Here is a 13,345-nt window from a genome sequence, read left to right as displayed (position 1 = left end):
CGCCTTCCCTGGGAGACGAGGTGCGCCTGCGCCGGAGGCCATGTGCGCAGGCGCAGGCTCTAGTCTGCGCATGCCCAGACTGTGAGGCACCACCCAGCGGCGGTTGCGGTCCATTGGTGGCGGCGGTTCTTCCAACGAGATGCTGGTGTTGATGTTGGTGGCGGCGGCGACCTTGCGGCTCTGCTTGCTGGCCGGAGCTCAGCAGCTGTGCCGGTGGGGCTGCCCTCCCCGGGGAGGGGTGCTGCCCAAGGTCGGGGAGGGGGCCGGCTTGTCCTTGAGCGGAGGCGGGAGCGGTGGCGTCCCAGTTTGTAGTTCTAGGAATTGAACTTGGTGTTTCCCTTTCTTTCTCCTCAACTCCCGCCCTTCACCAAATCCCTCCGTTGCCGCCTCACAGCTTGGGGCCGGTTCGCTCCGCTTTGAGCCAAGTCCGCCGCCACCGCCCCAGGCGGTGCGCTTCTCCCGCTCGCCCGCTCTGGCCGCCGGAGGGATTATTTGTAAACGAGTCTGACCTCGTGTCCGGTGTCGTCTTCCCCCTGTCCCGGTTCTGTGGCACCCGGGGTAAAACCCAAGTTCCTTGCGCAGCCAGAGCCTTGCCGCATTATCTGGCCCAGGGTTTACTCAGCAGCGCTGCTGACATTTGGGGGCCGTCACATTGGAAGGTGTCGAGCAGCATCCCTGGCCCCCACCCACCGCCAGTAGCGCTTCCTTCTTCAGGCTTGACATCAACCAAAACGGTCTCCGGCCACTGCCAAGTGTCCCCTGCAAATTTGGGAACGACTGATCTGGCCCCTGCCCACCCCTGAAACAGCGCTCCAGTCAACCCCATCCCTCGAACAAGTCAAACTGTCCAGCCTTGGGGACAGGGGAGACGGCGTTTGCTACTCCCTCTGCCCGACACGCTTTGCTTTCAGGCCAGCCCACTTCGCTTCCATAACTGGTTCCTCATGATCCTGAGTTAAATAGCACATCCTGGTTTTTTTTATGTTTATTTTTGAGAGAGAGAGCGGGAGCAGGGGAGGTGCAGAAAGAGAAGGAAACAGAATCCCAAGCAGACTCCAGGCTCTGAGCTGTCAGCACAGAGCCCCATGCGGGGCTGGAAGTCAGGAACCGTGAGATCATGACCTGAGCCAAAAGGCGGAAGCTTAACCACTGAGCTACCCAGGCGCTCCTGACATCCTTTTTAAAGCGCCCCCTCCCCCATACCGGGCTTTTCCACCAATCACTAACTTCTGTTACTGTTTTGACCAATTTTTTGTCTCCTGTTTTCACTAGAATATTAGCTCCACGAGGGTATGGAGTATTTATCTCAGATAATACTTACTCAGAACATTTTTAGGTTTCAGTAAATATTAGTGACTACTGTTTGCCAGGGTGCAAGTCAGATAGATGCTAATGCCGAGTTCCTGCCCTCCCGCAAACCCTGCCTGAGTAAGCCGTTCAGGAGGGCCCTGTCCACCCGTGAAATTATAAACCTGAGCTTCTGGTGCATGGCCTAATTTGATCTTTACAACAAAGTTCGTGGAGCAGTGACTCCTTAACCTTCTAATAATGATTTTTTTTTAAGATTGTTTTAAAATGTTTATTTATTTTTGGGAGAGAGAGAAAGCAAGCACACGCAAGCAGGGGAGGGGCAGAGAGGAGGGAGACACAGAATCCAAAGCAGGCTCCAAGCTCTGAGCTGTCAGCACAGAGCCGGGTGCGGGGCTCGAACTCCCGAACCACGAGATCGTGACCTGAGCCAAAGTCTCGGAGGCACAACCAACTGAGCCACCCAGGCGCCCCAACCTCATTTTATAGATGTGAAAACAGACTCAGCAAAATTAAAGACACACTTACCTAAAGACACATAACAGCGAAAAGTAGGGGTCTCCAGCAAGTGTTACTGGTGGGATTCATCTCCCGAGTTTGAAAAAGATAGGTTATATCCAATTCTCCCATCTCCTCACACTGGTTCTCCAAGTGTGGTTCTGGACCAGCAGCAGCAGCATCGCCTGAGAATTTGCTAGAATTCCCTGCATCGACTGAGTCGGAGGCTCGGAGGTGGGGCCCAGCAACCTGTGGTTTATCAAGCCTCGGGGTGCTTCTGGTGCATTTCAAGATGCTGTACCAACATTCTCCAGCCACTAGCAACATCTCCCTGTCCCCTGGGAGAAAAGGGAAAAAGGAAAAAAAAGCCTTGGAATAGGAGTTCTTAATCTGGGGCCTGCAAATGAGCTTTTATGAGCTCTTGGGAGTTACATCTCCATTTTTGTGCGTACATATGTCTGTCTATGGGAGAGAAAGGCCCATGGTTGTACCAGATTTTCCAGGGGCTCCAGAGCATCAGGAATAGGTGCTTCAGTGTTAGCCCAGAGGTGCCTTGGTAGGAGTTGTGCCGAATAAAAATGACAGTGTCTCTTGTCACTTACCTCTAGTGTTCACACGGTGAGGACAGGAAAGGTGTTTCACGTCAGTCCGCAAATTCAAGGGGTATGTGGCTCCCTCCTTCACTCTCATTCTTCACTTTCAGAACTAACACTTCCTAGTATTTCTTGGGTGCCAGTGTTGTGGCATGCATGGGACGTCATCTAATCCCCACCATCGCGCTTTGAAGTAGGGATTCACCTTTCCCGTTTCACTAAAAATCTAGTTGAAAGACATCACATAGCATGAAGAAAGCCAGGAGGTAGGAGTGGGTTTAGAACTCAGATCACCTGAGATTTTATCTAGTGTTCATGTAATTTTAGCTCTGGAATAACAGGAAGCAGACCGTTATTTGGCTTAAATGACATGGTGCCAGAGGAAACTTTTCACCCCTGTTTTTCATCGTGTGCCTATGATGCACGAAGAAATAGTTCATCATGTTAAAGTGCATTTCCTCCTGACGTGGCATTATTTCAGAAGTGAGGTCTGCGTTTCTAAATCTCCAAGTGCCTGCTTTCTTTTTTCTTTTATTTTTTAAATTTTATTTCTGAGAGAGAGAGAGAGAGACAGTGTGAGCAGGGGAAGGTCAGAGAGAGAGGGAGATGCAGAATCCGAAGCAGGCTCCAGGCTCTGAGCTGTCAGCATAGAGCCCGACGCGGGGCTCAAACCCACAAACTATGAGATCACGACCTGAGCCAAAGTCGACGCTTAACCAGCTGAGCCACCCAGGCGCCCCCAATTGCCTGCTTTCTAACTTGTTAGCTTTACGGTGCCTTGTCCTCTGGCCTCTCTGTTAAATAACTGATAGCATGTAAGTAAACAGTAACCTATGTAAGAAATGAGATATGACACGGGTAGTTATCCTGGGAATCTTTTTTCACTTTATTTTTACATAATTATAGATTCACAGCAAGTTGCAAATACAGCACAGAGATGCCTCAGGTACCCTCCACCCAGCTCCCCCATTCCCCCCAGCCTGTGATATCTGACGTAACCATATCAAAACAGGAAAATTACATCGCTATTATCCACCTACCTCAATTTCACCTTTACACTGTCAATGTTTTTTATTAGGAGATTGCTTTCATCAGTGCGTATTACTATTGATCTTAAGACTTGTGTGACTATCTTTCTAGGACCATCTGTATTTTGCGTCTAGTTCAGCACGCTTGATTAAACATCCTTGCAAGAAAAACATAGCCCTGTACCTAGGGTAAGTGACCATTTTATGCCCTGCTACCTTGCTTTTTTATTAAAAATTATTAAGGTCAGATTCACCCTCAGTCATTCATTCAGCAAACGTTATGGAAGATGGCTCGGTCCTGTGTTGCTCGTTACTGGTCTGCAGGGAGTTGGGAGTTGGTGTGGGGGTCAAAGGAAGAGAGATGAAGAAGCCAGCAAATAACGAAAGTCACAGTACAGTGTGGTGTCTCCTGTCACCGGTCCTTGACGTGATTCGTCACCAGGGGCGCTGAGCGTGCAAAGCAATGGGAGCACGGTGTGCACGTGAGCTTGCCAGGGTGCAAGTTTAGACCAGTAGTGTATATCGTACCGACATGTTTGTTGATCAGCCTACAGGCAGTGGAGGATTTGGGGCTACACAGCTTGGGTTTAGGAGGATCTCAAAAGCCCAGGCCACAAAACGAAACAACAAGCTAAAGCCTAAACAGAAGGCAAAACCCAGAGAAGGAAGGGACTCAGGCCTTGTCGGTTCTAGGGTGTGGAGAACGGAGGCGACCAAGCAGTTTAAGGTGGCCCCCACATTTCTGGCGGGAGGAATTCGGGGACAGAGAGGCGGCAGCGTGGGGTGGCTTGAAGACACCTGAGGCCAGAGATGGGGACAGAAGGTCATCTCGGTGGCAGTGGTGGCTCTGGCTGTGGGCGGCCACCCGGGGAGGCCATGTTCAGCAGCCAGAGGTTTCGGTGAAACCGGCGTGGGAAGAGAGAGAGCCAGGGAGGAGAGGGAGGTCCCGGGGAGGGCAGGGCACGTGGGTGGGGAAGCAGCCACCACAGCAGCGGGGCAGAGGGGAGAGAAAGCAAGGACCCAGAGGCCCAAGCTTGCTGTCACCCTCTTCAGAAGCCAAGATGGACCTAAGAGGGAAGAAATGCCACTAGGGAGAGAGGGGGACTCGGTCGTGAAGGAGGCAGAATCTGGACATTACTGCTGATGGGAAGGCCTGGCCGAGGAGACGGTCCCGGAAGTGGGGGGCCGGATGGGGCCAGGCCTTGGGCAAAGTGAGGACTCAGTGACTCCTTCTGACAAGATGTGAATCCTGTCCTTCCTTTAAAGCTGATCTGCCACAGAGTAACCCCTAGCCTTGTGCTGTTTAAAGTTTCCATCAGCAGTAAATGGATAAACACAAGGTGGGACATCCACACGTTGGAATGTTATTCAGCTTTAAGAAGGAAGGACATTCTGGGGCACGTGGTGGCTCAGTGGGCTGAGCCACTGACTCCTGATTTCAGCTCGGACCATGATCCCGGGGTTGTGGGATCGAGCCCCGTGTCGGGCTCCACACAGCATGGAGCCTGCTTAGGATTCTCTCTCTCCCCCTGGCCCTTTTCCCAGCTCATGCGCACTCTCTCACTCTCTCTCAAAGTAAAAATAAAGGGGGCAGGAAGGGCATCCCGCTACCTGCCACCGTGTGGACGGACCCGGAGGACGCTGTGCGCGGTGACAGAAGCCGGACACACAGGACACGTCCTGCGTGACCCCACTCACAGGGGGTCCCCAGAGGCGTCCCGTCCACAGAGACAGAGAGTAGACGGTGGGAGCCGGGGGTGCAGTGGGGGTGTGTGTGTGTGAGGAGTCAGTGCTTCGTGGGGACAGAGTCTCAGTTCAAGGAGATGAGAAGATTCTGGAGACGGATGGCAGGGGTGGTTGCACAATAATGTGAATGTGCTTAGTGCCACCAAACTGGACCCTAAAGAAATTAGAATAATGGTGTATTTTGTATTATGTGTATTTTATCACAGTTAAAATAAGTTGTGAAATACAGATTTTATATTGTGTATATTTTACTGCCATGTGAAAACAAATTAAACAGAAATTTTAATTAATTAAAATTAAGTGCAGTGAGGGGCGCCTGGGTGGCTTAGTCGGTTTAGCTTCCGACTTTCGCTTAGGTCATGATCTTGTGGTTCGTGGGTTCGGGCCCCGCGTCGGGCTCTGTGCTGACTGCCAGCTCAGAGCCTGGAGCCTGTTTCAGTCTGTGACTCCCTCTCTCTCTGACCCTCCCTTGCTCACCCTCCCCTGCTCACGCTGTCTCTCTCTCTCTCCTAGAAATAAATAAAACATTTAAAAAAAAAATTAAATGCAGTGAAAAATCCACATTACAAGCAGTCAGTGTAGCTGGCGGCAGCCATGTGGGACAGCTTTCCATCATCACGTCTTTCAAGCAGGGGTCACGAACTGTGGCCTCCCAGCTCAGCCTCAGCCTCAGCCTGCCATCTGATTTTGCGTAGCTGGCGAGATAGGAATCTTTACATTTTTATGCAATTGAAAAAGGAAATCAAAAATAGAATCACATTTTGTGACATCTGAACTGATGTGAAAATCAAGTTTTTTTTAATGTTTGTTTATTTTTGAGAGAGAGAGAATATGTGAGCAAGGGAGGGCCAGAGAGAGAGGGAGACAGAGAATCTGAAGCAGGCTCCAGGCTCTGAGCTGTCAGCGCAGAGCCCGACACGGGGCTCGAACCCACAAAATATGAGATCATGACCTGAGCCAAAGTCGGATACTTAACTGGCTGAGCCACCCAGGCGCCCCCAATTCAAATCTCAATGTCCATAATAAAAGTGTCATAGGCAGGCAGCCACATCCCTTTGGTTACACATTGTCCACGGAGGCTTGCCTGCCTACAATGGCAGAGTTGAGGGCTCAAGATAGAGGCCATGTGTTCCGTAAAGAATTTCCTCCCTGTGTTTTTGCAGTTTGCCAGACCCCCAGCTTAGAACAAAACATCCCCAAGTGATATATATCCTGCTGCCCGGAACATGCTGGAGTCAGAGAGTCCGATTCCAACAGGTTCTGGAAATGAGCCATTCTGATGCTTGGTAAAATGATGGGATGTCCCGTTTTGCCTAGCGTGCCGGTGAGGATGAGGGCAAGCGTGGATGAGGCCAAGTGGGTCCCCCTCCTGTGAGGGACAGTTTGGCAGAATGTGTCAAAATGGTCAGCACATGTTCTCAGACACAATGATCCCATTTCTTGGCGGTTATGCATGTGCCTCATGCACATGCTTCCTGAGACCGTTGGGTGGAGAAGAGGAAGCAGAGAGGCGAGGCAGCGGAAGGACACAGGTGAGGGGCTGAGGCTGTGGTCCAGAGACCAGGGAGGCAGCACTGGAGGGAGAAAGGGTTGGGAGAGTAGGACATGGGATCCAGTGGCTCAGAGGAGGAGGCGTATTGGGCGTGGCCCCACCCAATAATCCATGGTGTGCCTTTCCCCCCAGTGTTTCATTGGTTTTGGGGCCAACTGGAAACTTGCTGAAGGTATTGAACCCTGTAAAAGAGACAATGTAAACGTAAAAATAACAGAGAATCCTATCGCTCTCAGTCAGCTTTGTATTGGAGGTCCCAGCCCGTGCAATATGGCAAGAGAAGAACATGAAACACCAAACACCTTGGAAAGAAAGAGACAACGTTTTCTCCTGCTCACGCTCTCTCTCTCTCTCTCTCTCTCCTAGAAATAAATAAAACATTTAAAAAAATAAATAAAAAAAAAAAAGAAGGAGACAACGTTTGCCAAATCCAAGAGAATCAGCTACCAGAAGTACTGAGTACAGCAAGATGGCCAAATACAACAGCGATATTACAAACATCAGCACCTCTCGGGGCGCCTGGGTAGCTCCATCAGTTGAGCATCTGACTCTTGGTTTCAGCTCAGGTCACGATCTCACGGTTTGTGGGTTCAAGCCCCATGCTGGGCTCAGTTCTGTCTGCACCAAGCCTGCTTGGAATTTCTCTCTCCCTCTCTCTCTGCCCCTCCCGTGCTCACATGTGAGCCTATGTACTCACTCACATTCTCTTTACCTCAAAAAATAAACATTAAAAAAAATCAACACCTCTCTTGTAAACTAGTCATGAACACTCAGAAAAGGCAGTTGTGAAAAACAGCATTCCCAATAACAGCAAAAGTTTTAAAACACATAAGCATCAGCTCAACAATTCCTTTCTGTCTAAAACCATAAAGCTCTCCTGAAGGGGCAAGAGAAAGAGCTCTGGATAAGGAAGCAATATACCATGTTCATGGATGGCCTTTCACTTTTTTTTAAAAGTTATTTTGTTTTAAGAGAGAGAGAGCAGAGGAGGGGCACAGAGAGAGGAAGAGAAGGAGAATACCAAGCAGGCTCTGCACTGTCAGCACAGAACCCAATGTGGGGCTCAAACCCATGAACTGTGAGATCGTGACCTAAGCAGGAATCCAGAGTCCAATGCTTAACCGACTGAGCCACCCACAGGCACCCTGATGGCCTTTCACTTCTTAAAAGTTTCCTGGCTGAGGGAACACCCTGTTTCTTTCATACATTACACATTCCTGGTCTGAAACCTTTTACTTCAGTGGGATTAGATCCATATAAATGGCAAAACTGAAGTCCATCCTGGGTAAGGCAAGCTGTCACATATATAAAATATGTCACTTATATAATTTTATATTTGACATGGTCACACTTTTAATGTTATTTCAAGAAGTCAAATACCCAGTCTATAGGGGTTTACTCACCCAAAAACAGATAGATGATAGATAGATAGATAGATAGATAGATAGATAGATAGATAGATAGATGATAGATAGATAGATAGATAGATAGATAGAACTTAAATGGTTCCTTGTTAAAAAAAAAAAGTGGGGGGAATTTTGTTTGAATAGAACATTTTTAGAGTGCCTATCATTGTCTCTTTTCTTTTCTTGTATGAAATTGTCCTAATTTAAGTCTTTTATTGTCAATTTCAGAAGACAAATTTTTTTCACAAAAGATAACTTCGAAAGTAGTCTCCTTCCTCTTTCCATCCCTACATCAATGAAGGTAGCTATTTTACTTCACCATCTCAAGGATTCTCAACATAAGTCACACTTTGGGCGGGGCGGGGGGGGGAGGTACAGTTTGGAAATACCATGCTAGTCTGTTTTTTTTTAAGTCTGGGGGGTTTATATTATAATGTACCTCTTAAAAGACATTGAGAGCAATTTCTAAGCCAGAAGAAGGGTTCATTATTCTATTTCTATTCTATTCTATTCTTTTTTTTTTTTCCTGAAAAAAAAAAAGAAAAGAAACAATTCTGAAGAGAATTGTTGGAAGTGTGTGTGTTATGGATAGATAGATTACATGCAGTAATCTTGGGCCCTCCCTAAATTGCCCTAAACCCAAACAGAAAAACCTTTACCCTCTCAGTAACCTGTCTACCTCTGGCCCCGACGCTAAAGAAGGCTTTGCCATCCATTAAAATGTCAATATTTCTCTTAGAAGCAAACCATTTATCATTTATGTTCATCGTTTGTTATTTGCTCTTTAGGCTTTATCCTCAGAGAAAGCTTTGGTAAGGAAGAAGGAGACAGAGTGAATTTAGGGATCCGAGGGTACCCCACACCAACTCCACCCTCCCAGTTTTGACTGCAGCGACCCGGGATATACCGCTCCCTGCACCTAGGAGCCATGGAGCTCTTGCCGGCATGCATGTCTCTTAAATGTGCATCTATATGTCTTGCTTTCTGAATCCTCTGAAATGATGCACTTACTGATCGCCTCCGTGTCATTATTGATAGGTCGGCGTGCCAGAAATAACATCAGCACACATCGCTGGCTCAGTACTGCTCTTAGTAGTGAATCAAAAAGTCTATATTTATGATTATGAAGCCAATTCCTGGAATGCATCTATAGGTATATGGGTTTTGTATTTTTTTTTAATTTTGTTTGCAATCATCCAAGAACAGGTTCTTAATTTTGGAAATATGAACAGCCAGCCAGGCGCCCGAAGAACTCGTGTGTTTTTTTTTTAATGCTCTTTTCCTTTTAGGGATAGAACACCCTGTTTCACATATTTCTGGTGACAATTGTTGTTATAGCAGACATCCGTTTTGTGTGGTGAGTATACAGTGTGTAGCCTGTCCAGCTTTACTAAGATTCTCTCCCTCTCTCTGCCCCTCCCCTGCTTGCTCTCTCTCTCTCTCTGTCAACATAAATAAACATGAAACATTTTTAGAAAAAAAAAAAAAGACTTTTATGTGTCTCTTCTTCCAGGATATAAGTAATTCCGTGTTTGCTTATCTGCATGGAGATCAGATATCTCAGACCACTATATACGTCTCTAACTCCCGGGGGTACGAATTTCAGAAGTTTGCCTATGAAAGACAGGTACGTTCAATTTGGTAAGAATGTGAACAACGAAATCAAGAAGTACATATTGACCTCCTGCGTGGTGGGAGTAGTTAGCAGTCGCTGGGTGGCCAAGGGCTTTTCTCTCTATAAAGAGTCCAACTGGCGGGGAAGGTAGGGGAAATTCCAGGTCCAGGGAGCTCGCACTAGGAAGTTAGGAAAGGGTACAAGAGGCATTAGGTCACAGGACACGGTGGTAAAGCCACAGTAAAGGCTGCACAGTGATTATGGCTGCTAACCCCAGAGCCATCCCAAGATCAGTACCATCAGGTACCATCATCATCCCAGTTACACAGATGAGAGAACTGTCCTGGGTGGAATATATGCCCCACCCACCCCCAATCGTGTTCATCCAGAACCTCAGAGACCCCAGAGTGTAACCTCACTTGGAAACAGGGTCTTTGCAGATTTAATTAGTAAAGCTGAGGTCACACTGGATCAGGGCAGCTCCTAAATCCAAAGGGACCAGTGTCCTTGTTAAGAAGAGGAGAGGATGTGGAGAGATGCACACGGAGAAGAAGGCCATGTGAAGACGCGGGCAGATGTTGCAGGGGTGTGGCTACGAGCCAAGGAACGCCGGGGGTCACTGGTGACCACCAGCAGCTGGAAGAGAGGTGTGGCGTGACTTCTTCCTCAGAGCCTCGGTGGGAGCCGGCTCTGCCAACAGTGACTTCCCGCCTCCACGAAGGTGACGGTAAATTTCCTTGGTTTCAAGCCCCAGGAAATGGATAGAGGGGTGAGGGCACAGAGCAGTGCAGGGCCTTCGCCCCACCGCTTGGCAGAGCCGGGACCCCGGCAGCTGAAGTGGACAGGCTCAGGGACGAGGAGATTCTGTTCTGATGCAGAGAATGTCTTCATCCCTACACCCTCGGGAAGTATGTGCAAAGGAAGGAAGGAAGAGTCGACTCCGCTCACAAACTCTGACTGTATCCTAAATGCCGGCTCTGTGACCTGCCCAGGAGGCCCATGGGAGCCTAGAACCCAAATGACTACGGACTTTCATCCGAAATTAGGCCTAGAAGGACTCAGAGTTAACATGTGTGATTCGTTGAAAACTATCATCACTAGAAACTGAAAGATAGGTAGGTAGGTAGGTAGATGATAGATACATTCATACATATACATACATACATACATACACAGGTACCTAGATAGATAGATAGATAGATAGATAGATAGATAGATAGATAGATGATAGATAGACAGATAGATAGAGATGATAGATACATACATACATACATATAGATAGAAGATAGAGATGATAGATAGATAGCTATACATGGATGCTAGATAGAGATGATAGATAAATAAATGATAGGTATAGACGGATGATAGAGATGACAGATAAATGATACACACATAGATCTAGGTAGATGATAAATAGATGAGAGATAGATAGATATTTAGGTGGATTATACATAGAAAGGCTAACTGACAATGGAATTGGCTCACATGGTTATGCGGGCAGAGAAGCCCCCCAGTCTGCCATCTATGAGCCGGAGAACCAGGAAGTCCAGCTCTACTGTTCAGTCTGAAGACCAAGGGCCGAGAACCAGGGAACGGCTGGTGTGAGTCCCAACATCTGAAGGCCTAAGAACCAAAAGCTCTGATGTCCAAGGGCAGGAGAAGATGGGCGTCCCAGCTCAAGAAGAGAGAACAAATTCACCCCTCCTCCTCCTCTTTGTTCCACGTGAGCCCCCAACGGATTGGGTGATGCCCGCCCACGTTGGTGAGAGTGACCTGCTTCATTGGCGCTACTGAACTAAATACTGATCTCTTCCAGAATCTCCTTCACAGACACACCCAGAGATAATGTTTTACCAGCTCCCTGGGCATTCCTTAGCTCCATCCAGCTGATACACACAACAAACCAACACAAGTCCACCCCGGTCAGCTTGGCACCCACACACATCTCCATACTTCATCTCCAAATAAAGACACTGACAAGGTCATCATTCTGTCCACCCAATACAACCATCCCAAGCACAACCCAAAATGCACTCCTCCTCTCCCCAGGGGAGAAGGTCAAGTTCTAGGTGATGTTTACTCTTCTCCTTGATGTCCCCTTCACTCAGACACCAATTATTAACACAGTAGTCTTTCTGCTGTGTGTGCGTGTGTGGTTATTGCTGTTTTCATGCCAAAGGGCTGAGATTCCGAGCAATCGTGATTCACCCCCTTGGGGTGCTGCCAGCAGGGAAGGCATTGGCATGTTCGGTGGGGAGGTGATGGGCAACTTGTGCCAGTTGGGATGGATGAACTGTCTGTCTTGATCAGCCTGGGCCACCACAACAGACCCCACAGACTGGGTGACTCAAGCAACAGACATTTATTTCTCATAGTTCTAGAGGCTGGGAAGTCTGAGATCCAGACACTGGTGGATTCATCCCTTGGTGAGGGCTCTCTTCCTGGCTCACAGATGGCTGTCTTCTTACTGTATCCTCACACGGAGAAGCGAGAACACTCTGGTGTCTCTTCTTACAAGGATGTTAACCCCATCGTTGGGGCTCCACTCTTATGACCTAATCTAAACCTAATTACCTCCCCGAGGCCTCACCTCCAAGGACTTTAACATAGGAATTTGGAGGGGCTGGGGGGCACGATTCAGTCCATGGATCTGTCTGTATTAGAAAATTTCCCCTTAATGACTTACATTAATGAGGCTTACATAAAACAAGTCTTTCTCTCTTACCTGGAGATGTCTGGAGGCACCCAGCTGTGCTGCCCCACTCGCCCTAGGTGAGGACCCTTGGCAAGCATCTAGCGTCTGGGTCACACCACTTCCTCCAACACCCCCAAACAGGGCTGCCTTCATTCAAGGTTCTGTCCTACATGCTACATTTCCTCAGAGGGGAAATAGACCAGAACAAAATAGACTTTCCTTCATGTTAGCTAATTAGGTAATCTGGAGTTCAAATCAAAGACATGTTAATGATTTCTTCATACTTGGTATGTTTTTCTTTGTTTCGTAGGCAGAACTAGTCGGGTCTTTGGGTGGGGTCTTCTACTTTCACTCCTTGTCACAGGCTGGGCTGCTTCTCATTGATCAAGGGAAGGTGAGTAGCTTTGGGCTGGGAAGAAAGACTTAAGGGACCTTTGCCCCAAGCCAGGTTTTTGTTAAAACTTACACACTTGGATTTTCATCTCTGAAATCCATCTAGCTTTTCATTTACCTGTCCATTCATTCATCTACCTAACTATCCATCCATCCTTCCATCTACCCTCACCCACTAATCCACCTATCCTACCTACTTATCCATCCATCCATCCATCCATCCATCCATCCATCCATCCATGTACACACCCATCCATCCACTTACCTACTTATCCATCCACTCATCTACCCACCTGTCCACCTACCTAGTTGGCCATTCATCCATCCATTCACCTACCTATACATCCATATACCCACCTACCCACTCACACTCCCACCACCCATCTCCCCTGCATTCATTTGTCCATTCAGTCATGCATTTGGCAATATGTAAGTGGTGTCTAGGAGATGCTAAGCACTATGCTGAGCACTGGGGATAAAATACAAGGTGTGTGCATCACTGACTGCGCAA

The 13,345-nt window shown here is 48.0% G+C and overlaps 1 protein-coding gene across 4 annotated transcripts in view; it reads left to right on the top strand.

Moving 5' to 3' along the window:
- Nucleotides 1-110: 110 nt before the first annotated feature.
- Nucleotides 111-13,345, top strand: part of CATSPERD (cation channel sperm associated auxiliary subunit delta) — a 41,354-nt gene continuing 28,119 nt past the window's right edge. For 3 of the 4 annotated variants that reach the window (XM_039247481.1, XM_039247480.1, XM_039247478.1), the window contains exons 1-8: nt 111-213; nt 2,415-2,469; nt 3,540-3,616; nt 8,360-8,432; nt 9,170-9,284; nt 9,421-9,488; nt 9,645-9,758; nt 12,752-12,835. In XM_039247481.1, the coding sequence (XP_039103412.1) occupies nt 140-213; nt 2,415-2,469; nt 3,540-3,616; nt 8,360-8,432; nt 9,170-9,284; nt 9,421-9,488; nt 9,645-9,758; nt 12,752-12,835 (660 nt within the window). In that variant the 5' untranslated portion in view covers nt 111-139. The remainder of the gene's footprint in view (nt 214-2,414; nt 2,470-3,539; nt 3,617-8,359; nt 8,433-9,169; nt 9,285-9,420; nt 9,489-9,644; nt 9,759-12,751; nt 12,836-13,345) is intronic. The other variant, XM_039247479.1, reaches the window with a different exon arrangement.

This window comes from Hyaena hyaena, unplaced genomic scaffold, assembly GCF_003009895.1.
Source record: "Hyaena hyaena isolate Hyena2069 unplaced genomic scaffold, ASM300989v1 scaffold_296, whole genome shotgun sequence".
Lineage (NCBI taxonomy): Eukaryota > Metazoa > Chordata > Mammalia > Carnivora > Hyaenidae > Hyaena > Hyaena hyaena.
Note: the sequence above shows the minus strand (reverse complement) of the source record. Positions and strands in the feature narration are given on the sequence as shown.